Source organism: Bos javanicus, chromosome X (assembly GCF_032452875.1).
Source record: "Bos javanicus breed banteng chromosome X, ARS-OSU_banteng_1.0, whole genome shotgun sequence".
In the NCBI taxonomy this organism is placed as follows: domain Eukaryota; kingdom Metazoa; phylum Chordata; class Mammalia; order Artiodactyla; family Bovidae; genus Bos; species Bos javanicus.
Window position 1 is genome coordinate 59,692,358 of NC_083897.1, and position 15,398 is coordinate 59,707,755.

General features: G+C 43.8%; 1 protein-coding gene across 1 annotated transcript in view; it reads right to left on the reverse strand.

Moving 5' to 3' along the window:
• The window catches only part of GUCY2F (guanylate cyclase 2F, retinal), a 92,127-nt gene that overhangs the window by 9,221 nt on the left and 67,508 nt on the right, over positions 1-15,398 (reverse strand). The window contains exons 11-15 of the mRNA XM_061409412.1: positions 13,109-13,257; positions 9,994-10,157; positions 9,018-9,210; positions 4,588-4,762; positions 556-654 (exon numbers count right to left, since the gene is read on the reverse strand). Coding sequence (XP_061265396.1) covers positions 556-654; positions 4,588-4,762; positions 9,018-9,210; positions 9,994-10,157; positions 13,109-13,257 — 780 coding nt within the window. The remainder of the gene's footprint in view (positions 1-555; positions 655-4,587; positions 4,763-9,017; positions 9,211-9,993; positions 10,158-13,108; positions 13,258-15,398) is intronic.

The window sequence follows — 15,398 nt, forward strand, 5'->3', positions numbered from 1 at the left end:
GCTGGTTGGGAGGTAGTTGACTCTGGGTGTGTCTCTACAAACTAGTTGAAAAAACAATGTTGATGTATGGCAAAACCAATACAATATTGTAAAGTAATTAGCCTCCAATTAAAATAAATAAATTTAAATTAAAAATTAAAAAAAAAAAAACTCAACATTCAGAAAACTAAAAAAAAAAAAAAATGTCAATGCCTTTCCTGTTTCTTTTTTCAATATGATGCCCACAAACCCACCAGGCTGGCCAATTTTTTCCTTTACCCAAAGGATTTTGTTGTTGTTGTTTTGATCAAATTTCTGGCTGTTTCAGTGTCACCTAGCTACAGCTTAATTTCTAAAACAAGAAAGGTGCATGCTCAGTCCAACATCACCCCCTACTGGTTTGCCATTAGAGACAAAAACCTGTGTGTTACATCCCCTTAAGATTCTCAAATTACCTTTTAATAATTCTTTGAAACATTCAAACATCTCTCTGCTTTGTTTCCCCTCTCTTGAGGAAGAATCACTTTCCCAGTAGCAGGAGATTACCATCCCATTCATCCCTCTAGAGGTACTCACGTAACCCTGTTGATTCCATCCGAGAAGCTGTGTTCACAGTATCTCCAAACAAGCAGTATCTGGGCATAGTGAGGCCCACCACTCCAGCAACAACCGGCCCTATAGAGGAACACAGGTAATCAGGATTATAGTCAACAGGTATGACTCCAATGCTAATAGAGGGACACTGCCAAGGGAAGGAATGTAGCTACATGAAAGAATAAAGTTGCCAGTAAATAGCTCTGGGACTCTGAAGGAAGTCTTTTGGTGAGTAATGCATTCTTTGCGCTACAAGAAAACAAATTTATGACAATGCAGAAATGATTACCCTTCTGATTGATGCCTTTGTTCCAAGTAACAGTTACACCCAAGATGCTTATATCTGTCAGTAGGGACAACCAAGCATTAAACCCAATCAGGAAAGCCTGGGCAGGGATTCAGGATCCAAGCATGTTTGTTTCAAGGGAAAAATGTGAGTCTTTATTGTGCCTTAGGGTTGGAAGGAGGTATCCAGGGGGCTATCTGTCTCCCAAATTGTGTCTATAAAGAGAATTATTGCTAAGACAGTTGGAAAATCTGAAAAGAAGTATAGTTGACATTCAATCATTTGTGTTAGGAGCATGGAAAGTGAAAAGTGAAGTCACTCAGTCGTGTCCGACTCTGCGACCCCGTGGACTGTAGCCTACCAAGCTCCTCCATCCATGGGATTCTTCAGGCAAGAATACTGGAGTGGGTTGCCATTTCCTTCTCCAGAAGGGTAGTATATACAGATAATCTGAGAATATTTTCTATTTGCCCTAAGAATGGTTTTTGCTTTTACATTTTAATACAACCATGCTAAGTGTTCAGAGAATGAACATTACTTGAAAGAAATTTCAGCAACCATACTGAAAATCTAGTTCAAAAAGATCTAGAAATGTCTCCAACTTCACCTTTCTGGTCTCTGTTCTAAGTGAAAATTGTTCAGCATTATCTTTTTGCTGTTTCCTGAGTTAGAGAAGGCTTCCCTGGTCGCTCAGATGGTAAAGAATCTGCCTGCAATTCGAGAGACCTGGGTTGGGAAGATCCCCTGGAGGAGGGCATGGCAACTCACTCCAGTATTCTTGCCTGGAGAATCCACATGGACAGAGGAGCCTGGCGGGCTAAGTCCATGGGGTCCCATAGAGTCGGACACAACTGAGCAACTAAGCACGCACACACAAAATAATTATTTTTGCTCTAAAAAATTCCTTCTGAACATTCATTTGTAAGAATAAAAGTTAAAAAGAAAACTACAAAAGTTATGTTTCGTATTATAATTCATGTCTCACCCATTAAGAAGCATTCACTGAGCACCGAACTAGGCACCAAGGGGAATAAAAAAGAAATGTATCATATAGCCTCAGTTCTGTAGGAATTCAGAGCTTAATTGAAGAGAGGAGACTACCAAACCAGAAGCAATTAAGCAACAATCCAAGACAATATATGGTTGAGGCAAGATAAATGGTACAGGCAGAAGTGCTCTAATAGTTTAGAAAATAGGAGAGGGGTTGCTTATTAAGGCTTGGTTCAGTCCAAAAAGATCCAATGGAGAAGGTAGGGTTTGATTTAGATCTTGATGAGTGAGCTGGATTTGAGTAGGAGAAAAGGGACAAAAATCAAAGGTTTGTGGTTGGGCTCGAGTTTGGAATTTTGGGAAGCTCTTATAGAAAGCAGTCTGCTTAGTTCAGGTGCCTGGGGAGAAACTAGAGACAAGATTGGCTATTGGGTTGTACAAGATGGTGGACCTTGAACCACTAGAGAATTTTGAGCAGGGAATTACATAATGAAATTTCTTTTTCTTTTTTTCTCGCATCAGTGTATAGAATGCACTGAAAGGGGAGAAAGTAAAACCAGCGAAAACAGTTAAGTGACTATTACAGTAACTCAAGCACAAAGTTGTAAGTACTGGAAAGGAGGTGATGATAGAGGGCAAAAAGGAGTAATAAAAGAGAGACATTAGGGAAGGAGAACCAACAGACATGTTGACTGGCTGATTGACAACCATGAGAAAATTAGCATGTGGGCCTGGGAACTTATGCTGGTTTGTGGGAAAAGATGACTTGAAGTTTTAGAAATGCAAGATTTGAAGTAATGGTAAATCATCCAAGAAGAGTTGTGCCAAGGGGAGTTGTTGATGTGAAACTGAAGCAGCAATGAGAGACGAAGGCTCCTGTTTAAAAGAAAAGTAATGAAAATCACCTATATGCTAAGCATTTGGGATATAAACATGAGTAAGATCTGGTGCCTGCCATCAAGGAGCTTATAGTTTAATAAGCTAGCAAGCAAAGACAGATTGTGATGATAACTATGAAAAGGATGGACAGAAAGAAGCAAGAGTGGAAGCAAGAAGATACTATGGCAGTGATCCAGGCAAGAGATGCTGGTGGCCTAGACTTGAGTAGTGAGAGACAAGAAGAGACAAGACAGAATCAAGAAATATTGAAAAGGTAAAATGGAAATATTGAATGTAAATATTGAAAAGGTAAGACTTAGTAATTGGCTAAATGGTGAAGATCAGGGTGAGGGCAGAGTCAAGGAGGATGACTCTCAAGACGAACTGGAATAACTAGGTGAATGGTAGTGACACCAACTTAAATAGAAAATAAATACAGGAAGAAGAGATCATTTATATGGGTAGAAAGTCACTCTGTTTTGGATGTGTTGGTCTGATGTCTGTGTGGAACATTCAAATGGAAATGTCAGCAGTAAGTCTGATATACAGGGCTGAAGCTTAAGGAAGAAGACAGGTGTTGAAGTTGTAGAGTTGAAAGTCATCAGTACACAAGTGGTAGTTAAACCACAGATATGGATGAGATCACCCAGAAGAGCACAGTAGGGGAGAGAAACAGTGGATGAAGGACAGAACCCTGGAGCATATCAATATAGATAAAGACAGAAGGCTTCCCAGGTGGCACAGTGGTAAAGAATCTGCCTGCCAATGCAGAAGTACAAAGGATGCAGGTTGGATCCCTGGATGCAGAAGATCCCCTGGAGAAGGAAATGGCAACCCAGTCCAGTATTCTTGTCTGGAATATTCCATGGACAGAGGAGCCTGGCGGGCTACAGTCCCTGGGGTTGCAAAGAGTCGGACACAACTGAGCATGCACACAGACAAAGACAGATGAGATTATCAGACAATGGTAGAAAATGAAAGCCAGTTTGGAGTGAATTGAGAAATGAATTTGAGGTTAGGACATACAGAGAGCAAGGAGATCACAGCTCGGAGCTTTGCAGAAAATGTGGGAGCAGTTAGAGAGCAGGGATTGCTAAGGGAGCCAGTAAATGAAATGGACAAGAAGCATTCAGAGAGTGAAGAGCAGGTCATAAAAGCCAATTGTGGTGGTGGGGGGGTGCTGAATTGTTAAGAATACCAAGTGCTGCAGAGATAGGGGCAGACTAGGACTGGGAAAAGTGATGAGGGCTGAAGCCAGATGGCAAAGGGGCTAAAGAGGGAGTGGACAGTGAAGAAATGGTGTGATAAACGTCAATCATCCTTCTACAAAATTTGGTAGGAAAGGGATGAAAATGATGGGAGAAGAAAAGGGGGCTAGAAGAGCAAAGATAAACAGGAGGTGAGTAGAAGCTAGTAGATGAGAGACCTGAGTAGATACCTGGGAATGTATAAAGACAGATGGAAAGGGTACAATGAGGGGCATCCTGAAGATGTTCAAGCAAGTGAGGAGGAAGGTGGGAGAATAAATACTCCAGGAGTTGAGACTTCAACGAATTAAAGGAATGATCCTTTAAATACTACATACGCAGGCTGGTCTTGTATCATAAACACAGAGATGTTGGCTCTAACAAGAAAGGTGGACTGGAAAGGTTTGGTACTTAGAACAAGAGCTGCTGCCCACTGGGGTAGGGCAGGTGCTGGAAGGAGAGGAAATGGGGAGATGAAAAGGAATGATGCAGCACTAGACACCTGGATAATCCAGCTGCCAATAATCAGGGAAGAGCTACCCTCTTCCTTCTGTTTCCAGCCTTCCCTTGAAGTGCATAATGTTTTCTCCCACTTTAGCTGCTGGTTGTTACCTGAGTGCAGGCCTATTCGAATCCGGACCGGCACCTCTGGCATGTGCCGCATCTTGAAGGTACCCACAGAGCTGAGGATGTCTAGGGACATGTTTGCAATCTCAGCTGCATGCCTCATACCATTCCTCTTTGGGAGGCCTGAGGCCACCATGTAAGCATCTCCAATAGTCTCTACCTGGAAATCAGGGGAAATAGAATTAGCAAGTAAATAATGTGTGTGTCTGTGTGTGTGTGTGTGTGAGCATGCATATATGAGTGCACGTGTGACCTTTCATACAGTTAAAGGGTATGATGGACGCTAAGTGTTCTTCTTGTAAAGTGAGGAAGTCAGAAAGAGACTCTCAGTGTTTCACAGGCCTGGCTGCACAGTAGAATCACTTAAGAAACTTCATTTTAAAACACACTGATGTTTAAGTCTTACACCCATAGATTCTACAGTTACTTCTCAGGTTCCTGTCTGGCCCTAGTGAACTATCTGGCTCCAAATAATTCCTGGGGCAAGGGAAAGGGGAAATTTATGGGACTGTCCATGGATATTCATTGGGGAGCACCCTTGGAGAAGGTGCTTTCCCAGAAAGCATTTCTCTAGACCATTTGGGGCCAAAGAGCTAGGGTAGCTTTAAGGCAAATATAGGGAAAAGGAAAGGAAGGAAGTGAAACAGTCTGTTCCTTCTGCTTTACCTTGCTAATATGACAGTTTTGCAGCTTCCTCGGGTGTGAGAACTGTCTTCTCCCACCAGCTCCCTGTCCTAGCACTACCGCTCTAAGGAGCAGCAGTACTAGCCCTCCACTGCTTTGCAGGTGGCAGTTAGAGCTGGACACCCGTGAATAAAGGTGACTCTGTGATCCTCATCTTCCCCACAGAAGTGTATCCACTCTTTCTAGTGACTAGTAAGGTGAAGCTTTGCAAGTAAATCCAAAAGATAAGTAAGCTGAAGGGACGTCTATGAAATGTGCCAGTCAGACTCTGCTAGTACAAGTTTCCATTCAGTTAAAACTTTATATTCTCCTAGATTCCCTTAAAAACTAGGAATAAAACTACCATATGACCCAGCAATCCCACTACTAAGCATATACCCTGAGGAAAACAAAACTGAAAAAGACACATGTACCCCAGTGTTCACTGCAGCACTATTTACAATAGCTAGAACATGGAAGCAACCTAGATGCCCATCGACAGATGAGTGGATAAAGAAGCTGTGGTACACATATACAATGGACTATTACTCAGTCATAAAAAGGAACACATTTAAGTCAGTTCTAGTAAGGCGGATCAACCTAGAGCCTATTGCACAGAGTGAAGTAAGTCAGAAAGAAAAACAAATATCATATCTTGACATATATATCTATGGAATCTAGAAAGAAGGCACTGATGAGCCTACTTGCAGGGCAGCAATGGAGACGCAGGCATAGAGAACAGACTTGTGGACACACGGCGGGCAGGAGAGGGTGGGGCAAATGGAGAGAGCAACATGGAAACATACACACTAACATTTGGCAAATAGATAGCCAATGGGAATTTGCTGTATGACTCAGGGAACTTAACCCAGGGTTCTTTAACAACCTAGAGGGGTGGGATGGGGTGGGAGGTGGGAGGGAGGTTCAAGAGGGAGGGGACATAAGTATACTTATGGCTGATTCATGTTGATGTGTGGCAGAAACCAACACAATGTTGTAAAGCAATTATCCTTTAATTAAAATGAATAATTTGTCTTAAATGGCCCCAAAAATCTATGTTCTCCTAAATAACTGCACTCACAGGGCGCCATGGTTAAGAGCATGAAACTCTGAAGTCACACAGCCTTGTTTAGAATCCCAGATGCACATTTTACAAACTGTGTGGCCGTAGTCACATAACTTTTCCACTCTGTGCTTTAGTATCCTTATCTGTAAAATAGGGACAATGAGAGCACCCACCTCATAGAGTGTTTTAAGGACAAAATAACTTAATAAATGTCAAAGCAATTAAAACCTGCCTGGGGGATGATAAGTGCCAGCCATTACCATCATCATCATCACGATCATCATCATTATAGCCAAACTGACATGTCTTGAAATAAACCATAGGACTGTGCCTATGACTCAGTTCCAGATAAAATTTAGTACTTGGCAATAGGCTCCACATTATGACTTTCTATAGTGATCTTTTGCGCCTATGGGGCTTTGTACCTCAGGATACTTCCATTCAGGGCCTCTCTTACCTGATACAATTTGAGAAAAGGATTCCTGCTCTCAGATAAATAAGCATGCCTGTTCACACAGAAGAAGGCAATGGTACAATGCAAATACTATATGTACGGGAGGGAGAAACTCACTGGCTGGCTATTATCATTGACTGGTGGTTGATCCTTCAGCTTTACCGAGTCAGTCACCCAGGAGACCCCACGGATATGGATGAGAAAATTAGAAGGACAGGGAACATGGGTGCTTCTTGGCCTTGGTGTGACACTGATGTGGGGAATATGGGTTGCATAAACCAGAATAAGGACACAGAAAGGGTAGATGAGGCATAGAAAAGGTCTGGTTAAGATGGGGTGGTAGTAGGAACTGAAACTGAGAACAAATCACCAACTTCATGATTCTGCAGCAGCCTTCTCATTCCACTTCAGATTATCAAGTGCCAGGGGAGGTGATTCCAATTTTATAGGTAAAGAAAATGAAAACACAAACGGATTTGGTGATCCGCCACTGGTTCAATTTTTATTTCCTCTGTACTGTGTTGTTTTTATTAAAAAGGACTGAATACTTAGATGTAATATTTGGATTCATATAGCCCTACTCTGTCCTGAAAACAGCCTGCTACCTTCCTATTGCAGCCATGAAGTATCAAAATACCTAACAGCCTCATTCCCAAGACCCCCAACAATTGTCTGAACAATATCAGCTGGATTGATTAAACTCGTGGCTGTGTTACTGCCCACAATGAATCATCTTTGATTTTAATTTCAACTGAATTAGCTTTCAGTGATTTGTTTTTCTCTTCAGGCTGCTTGAATTCAACAAGACGGGTAGTCTGATTCCATGGATTTTTCCTGCACCATGGTTTCCATGTGTGCTTCTTGATTAGTTTGCAGCTTCTGCTGATTGACAGGCATGATGCCTGTTTCTGAGCCCTATTTAGGCAGCTTGGCCTAGCCCTGAGGCTCTTTACTTAACCTGAAAGAGCCCTGTCTAATCTGAGATAGACACACTGCCCTGTGTGTGATTTGAGAATTGGAACCTTTCAGGCTACTGTGAAGGATCCAATGAATGGAGCTACTCATTCTCCAGCTTCAGCTGGTTTCCTGGGACAGAGGAGCTGTCTAAAGTGTGGGATGCCTGGGGCATCTTTTTCCATCACTAAAACAAATTTCGATGTTGCAGACAACATGGACACGTTCCTACACTGCTATGAGATTTTTAGTCATTTTTCTGCCTAGAGACAGGGCAACACATACAATCAAGGGGAAAGAAGCATGGCACCGAAATGAGTGAATATAGTCATCTGTTCTCCACTCATCTTCTGCCACCTTTGATAGAAAGAGTGGAAAGTGACATGCTGGAGGCATCAGGGCAAGTGGGAGCAGCAGGTTGCTGCTGCTGATAAATCGCTTCAGTCGTGTCCAACTCTGTGTGACCCCAGAGATGGCAGCCCACCAGGCTCCACCGTCCCTGGGATTCTCCAGGCAAGAACACTGGAGTGGGTTGCCATTTCCTTCTCCAATGCATGAAAGTGAAAAGTGAAAGTGAAGTCGTTCAGTCTTGTCCGATTCTTAGCGACCTCATGGACTGTAGCCCACCAGGCTCCTCCTTCCATGGGATTTTCTAGGCAAGAGTACTGGAGTGGGGTGCCATTGCCTTCTCTGGGGAGCAGCAGGTTACAACCTCACAATTAGTCACTTCTTGAGACCTCAGACCACTAGGTGGGCTTTAGGTTACTCTGTAGCAATCCCAGAGAGCCTCAGGTCCAAAGTCGAGTTTCCTCCTGTATAAAAACAGTACCTAAAGGAGGGAACCAAATTTTAACACCATGTATTATATACACACAAATTTTCCCAAGATGAACTTAGTCATCAACTATGGGCCAAACACTATCACTTCTGTATGCCCTTCCGTGCCTGCCCTGTGGGTACTTGGAAACTGAAGAACAATAATACTTTTTGGTCTCAACCTCTTCTTAGTCCCAGTTCTAGAAAACAGCTCAAAAGAAATCTGACCAGCAATCTCTTGCCATGTTGAGCTTGTTATTTTGAAAAATGTGACATTATATGAATTTTATTTGGCCTTCGTTTTCAAAGGGAGACCAATGGAAGTGGTATACTATTTAAATTTTAATTCCTAAATAACAGCATTTGATAAAATTGCATCCTTCCTTCAATTTTGGAGTACACACAGGTGGGCCTCATATCAAAATTGCTCTCTGGAACATATTGTCTTGCTAAGTGACGTACCTTGTAGACATCATGACTGCCAATGATGGCATCAAAGAGGGTGTACAGGTCATTGAGAAGATCCACCACCTCAATGGGCTCACTCATGGCTGAGATGGTAGTGAAGCCCACAATGTCGCTGAAGTACAAGGTGACCAAGTCAAAGCCCTCCGGTTCGACTGTGCAGCCCTTTTTGAGAGATTCAGCAACTGATCTGAAAAGCAGACACAGACATTCCTCAGAGGACACAGGCTTCCCTCCAGGCCACATCTGCTAGAACACAATTTCTCCAAAATTCACTGCCATGTAGGTAAGAAGGAAGAAAATGTCACTGGGATGCAAACACTCATTCTTTGGTTTATTTTACAAACAGATATTGAGTGCTTACAATGTGCCAGGCAATGTGCCAGGTGCTGGAATACATCATTGAGCAGAGTCCTGGTTTGTTCCTTTGTGGACTTTTTCCAACTCTCTATCCTTCTCTCTGCTTCCCCCGACCCACCCACTCCACCCTACCTGGGGGCACAAAATGTTCCCAGGAGGTTGCCTTTGCAGGAAACTAACTTCCCTGATTATCTCCTAGCAGATCATGATAAGGGGACTTGAAAAATTTGGAAACGGTAGCAACACATAAGGCTCTCACTCTAAGGAAGGAAAAGCCTAGAAAAACAACCCAGCTACTTCCCTCTAGGAGCTCAAAAAACTGTCTCCTTTTAATTGGTCAACTTCCAGGCAAAGTCATGAAGTGACAAATAGAAAAACCAAGGCATCAAAAATGTAAATGACTAGCATGATCCACAAGAAGTGGAAAATTAGGAAGTGTGCTCTGCTCCCTGGGTTTTCCAATTCTTTGATTTGAAGGTGTGACTCAAACCTACTGGGAGTAGAGAGGGTACAGGACACAGGGAGGGAGCAGTTAGCTGATGAGCACTTTTTTTTTCTATTTTTAATAGAACACAGTTACAAGCATTCACACTCCTCAGGTGTTCACACATACGGTGGGAGCATCTGTGTTAGGAGCTTTTCCGTTTTCTGTTTTTCAATTTCCAGCTCTTCAGTTCGCTCCTGGATCAAATCTTCCAAGTTGCTAGAATATTGCTCCAGCATCCGAAGCATAGAGTCAATAATATTAGTCTTCTTCCCTTTATTGAAAGTTTTAAACTGGAAGTAAAGCAGAAAGAGAGCCAGAGAATCCTTACTCCTTAAGCTTAGAGGTGGTGGAGCAAGACCCTTTATCACCCTTCCTCTAAAACGCCAGGGCAAGAGAGATAAAGCCAGGTATAAATAGGGAAAGTCCCTTCTCACTCTTTTGTCACCCTGGCCCATTCACAAGGCTCTTTTTCCCTGAGTAGTTCTTCCGCTACCCTTCTGGTTCTTTCAAGTCTAAGCAAAGGTGCTCTCTGGTCAGTATCCTTCAGTTCTGAGATGCTAACACTTTGAAGCAGTAGCCACTTCAAAGGCAAGAGGATTTGGTCTGGAGCTCAGGCTAGTCGTGAAGTGGGATAAGAGAAAGAGGAGGGCTCTTTTACTCTTCTAGATCATCAACCTACAAAACTATACTTGTCTTCTAATGCCACCATGTTACCAGTTCTTGGTCAGCTGGAGGTTCCTTGACCTCTTAAATGTGACCCAAGATATACATTTTTTTTTCTATATTTGTTAGTCGCCCAGTCATGTTTGACTCTTTGTGATCCCATGGATTGTAGCCCTGCAGGCTCCTCTGTCTATGGAATTCTCCAGGCAAGAAGGCTGGAGTGGGTTGCCATTTCCTTCTCGAGGGGATCTTCCCGACCCAGGGATCGATCCCAGGGCTCCTGCATTGCAGGCAGATTCCTTACCATCTGAGCCACCAGGAAAGCCTGGTAAGATCTACATGGTAAGATCTATCCTTATTTCTTACCATGGGGCCCAAGAATAACGGTGTCTCCTAACACTTGGCCTTCATGTCTGGGTCATGTAGAAATTCAACTGGTCTTGCCCCTGATCCTTTAGAGGTGGCTGCATGCCACAGATCTGCAATATGCCCTCCCTGGACCCTGTTCATCTACAGGGACAAGGAGCTTGTCATAACATTGGTTCAGTTCAGTCACTCAATCGTGTCTGACTCTTTGCAATCCCATGGACTGCAGCACATCAGGCTTCCCTGTCCATCACCAACTCCTGGAGCTTGCTCAAATTCACATCCATTGAGTGGGTGAGGCCATCCAACCATCTCATCCTCTGTCATCCCCTTCTCCTCCTGCCTTCAATCTTCATGAAGGGTAGCCCCTTCTTACTGCTATAAAAGCAGGCAAAAGGCTGGGTTGACACCAAGAGAAGACTGGTGGTAATTCTGCTCAACAAATACCTAGGAATCTGTCCCAATGAACCCTTTTATACACATAAGGGTTCACACGTGTTCTACATAGCACTCAATGCCCCAAGGCTAACACTGTGAGCTTCCTTCTGAGCCTGGTCTGCATCTACCTGTCCACCGAGGTCCTGTTGGTAATCACAGGAGCCAACTCAGATGCTTTGGTGCTCAGATGCTCAGTAGTGTCTGACTCCGTGTGACCCCATGGACTGTAGTGCGCCAGGCTCCTCTGTCCATGGGATTCTCCAGGCAGGAAGACTGGAGTGGGTTGCTGTGCCCCCCTACAGGGGATCTTTCCAAGTCCCCTATTGCCTAACCCAGGGAGCCTCCTCCTCTTCCAATTTCAGTTGGTTTAGCTGCAGGGATTGGGGAGGCATTTCAGTGAGGGCAGCCCCAAGCCATCCTGTTTGAAAGTCATATGATGTGCACTCCTTCTATCTATCCTTGGCCTTTCTGCTGCCTTCTGAAATAACATCTCTAGCATCAACACCAGGGTGAATGCTTTTCTTCCTGCCTCATGGTAAGTTTTCAGAAATTTGACCTCCATAGTTGTGTGCCTTTTCCCTACTACTATTGAACACCTGTTTGAGTGTCCTCAAGAGACTCAGTCAGGCTAATGGAGGCATTCTGAGACGGGGACATGGATGACTTAATATTCAGAGCCCCCCAGGCTTTCAATCCAACTCTTTCTGTTTTCCACCTCAGATACCTGCCACTCACTGAGCATCTCAGTGCGGTACACCACCCAGGTTCAAAAGCCTCTCCGCCGCTGCTAACACAGCACTCCCTCAGTTTCGGTATCCTTTCATTTGAACAAAGCCCTCAAGTGCATGCTCTGACATAGGAACCGCACCCTAGCAGGGCTCCCTTAGCAGGGCTCTCTCTCCGCTCCTCATTTTCCCTGTTGAATCCTGAATGCTAGGGAGTCAAGCTCTTTAGAAACTCAGTATCTTAAGGAGGGAACTTACCACTTTTCATGTGCTTTATTGCCTCACGTAGGGCTTCCCAGGTGGCTAAATGGTAAAGAATTCGCCTGCCAGTGCAGGAGACACAGGCTTGATCCCTGCATAGGTCCCCTGGAGAAGCAAATGGCAACCCACTCCAGTATTCTTGACTGGGAAATTCCATGGACAGAGGAGCCTGGCAGGTGACAGTCCATGGGGTCGCAAAGAGTCAGACATGACTGAGCACACAGGGCTTATTGCCTCAAGTAGTTCCCTAGGAACCAAAGGAATCTCCTGCTTTTGTACTCCATATTTGCACTTCCTTCCATCTTGAAAACCCTTTCAAACTCATATTTTTCCATACCCTCCAAAAACAATCTGGCTTCACTTAAACGAGATACACATCAGAGTTCTCTGGAGTTTCCAAAGCAAACAGGGCTCTATGAGGGTCCCCATTTATTCCAGGATCCACCTACTCCTTCTACTAATGGTCTCAATGACATTGCCTTGCAAATGCTTAGTGGTTCAAGTTCATCTTTGAAAGGTCAGTTAGGTCAGATTGTGGATGGTATGGAGCAGAGGTTCAGATATAGGAGAGACCAAAACGAATCCTAATTCTCTTGGGGGATGTACTGGAGATGATCCAGCACCAAAGGGCCTTCAAATAGCCAGTTCCGTGCTTCATCCCCATGACGAATGCCTTCTTCTCTTGCGAGAGGGTCCTTCCACAGTATAATGAGAACCCAAGAAGTTCGTTTTGGTAGGCGGGCTTCAGGATGGCTTCTGGGCAGTGCTAAGCTTCACAGAGTCCTTACCTGGTTAAATATTTCATCAAATGTTGGTCGTTGTTCTGCAGCCTCAGCCCAGCACTGCTTCATCAGCTGGAGACATTCTGGGGGTGCATGCTCAGGAGGAACCACTGGTCTGTACACTGGAGGAGGCTTCTTAATTCTTTCTATGATTTCTGTTAGGAAGCAAAAAAAAAATGGTCTACAAATTGGGAAAGTACCGAGATTTGGTAAAGATAATTGAGTTTTAAACAAGAATGACATTGGGCAAGAGAAACCACAAAAAGGCCATCTATTTCACTTTCTCCTTAGGTGGCCTGAATATAAATTATATCTGAGCAAAGGCTATATCAATCAGTTGAGAAAGGGAGTGAGAAACTATTAATAATTAACTGAGGTATTTGGTATCATTTAAGCAGGCTTCCCTGGTGGCTCAGTGATAAAGAATCTGCCTGCCAATGCAGGAGATGCAGGTTTGATCCCTGGGTCAGGAAGATCCCTTGGAGGAAGAAATGGCAACTCATTCCAGTATTTTTGCCTGGGATAGCCCATGGACATAGGGCCCTGGTGGCCTACATTCCATGGGGTCGCAAAGACATGACTTAATGACTAAACAACAACAAAAATCATTTAAGCACAGCTTTGTTCTGCTTCTGCTATATATTATTTATGTTTTTATTGAGATATACTTGATTTACAATGTTGTGTTAATTTCTGGTATATATCATAATTATATATGAAAGTGTTAGTCCCTCAGTTGTCTGACTCTTTGTGACCCCATGGACTGTAGCCCACCAGACTCCTCTGTCCATGGAATTCTTCAGGCAAGATATTGGAGTGGGTTGCCATTCCCTTCTCCAGGGTATCTTCCTGACACAGGGATCAAATCCACAGAGATCAAATCTCCTGCACTGGCAGGCAGATTCTTTACCACTGAGCCGCCAGGGAAGCCTGTGCTATACAGTAGGACCTTGTTATTTATCCATTGCTTCAATGATCTGGCTCCTTTCACCCACCCCCAAATATCTAAGCCTTTCAATCCCCACAGTAGACCCAATGAGCCCCCACTGAAGGCCCAGGTTATGGGCCCTGCCTGGTCTCTAGGGGAAGGGAATTAAGATCACCATTAAATCATTCAGGGCCTCATTGGGATCCTCCTGGCTGCTAGCACTTGACTTCCACTCTGAGTGGAACATTTACTATGTATCAGACTTTGCATGGTCTCTCTGCTTCCAGCCTAGCCTTCTCCAAACCATTCTGAAAACATGAATTTGGCCATGTCATTTTTTTGCTTGAAATCTCTTTATGGATTTTTATTACCCACAGAATAAAATCCAAGCCCTGACTATCTCTTCAGCTCATTTCTTATCCCTAGTCCCCTCTTCACACCCTTGACTCTCACATCCTCATCATGAACCAAACCTTGCTGGCACCACCAGCGTGTCTTTCCTACCTTTGCCTTGGCTAAAACCCTCCAGCAGTATGGCTTTATACTACATAAGAAGTATCACCTAGTCTTCATGAAAGAATTTCAGTTGTTGCCTCTGCTCCTTGTAACATGACACCTTCTGCTCTGCTAACTCAGGCTGGCCCATATGGTGATGGTTTCTCCTTCGTATCTCTCACCCTGGCCCCAGTGCAATAAATTCCATGGAAATTGACCCTATGAAGTGCAACTTCCCCACCCAACTCACTAGTACAGGGAGTCTCTTTCTCAGAATACCATCAAGTTCCCTTGTCCCTGTGTCAGAATACTGACAAGTGAACTAGGTCACCTCTGTCTTTAGGCCCAGATGGTTCATGTCCTTGAGGAGCTCACAGTTCAATTGGAAAGATAAACAAGGACCAGTGATATAAGTGCTCTAGCAGGCATATGTACAGGAGAGCACAGAAGGGACATCCATCCCACACTTAAAAGGTCAGAGAAGGTTTCCCAATGAAGGTGACATGAGTTGAATGAGACAAGGTGGGGACGAGGCACAGGCAACACATGTGGAGGCACCAAGGTGGGAGAGATGGTGGTGATTTCAAGGCACTGCCAGTCACATAGCTTAGCTGGAGTATGAAGAATGATAGAAGATAAGCCTAGAGACGCAGCTAGGGACCAGATTGTGCGTCTTATGTGAGGAGACTGGGCTTCATTTAACTTGTGATAAGGAACTGTTGGGGAGGGGGTTTAAGTAGAAATAAAGCTTTGAGTGGGGCAAAACACTACTAAGTATTTTAGGTTTGGTTTGATTTTGCATTTTTAAAATCTTGTATTTTGAAATACATTTAGACTTCCAGAAAATTTGTAAAAAACTAAAAGTACAATAAT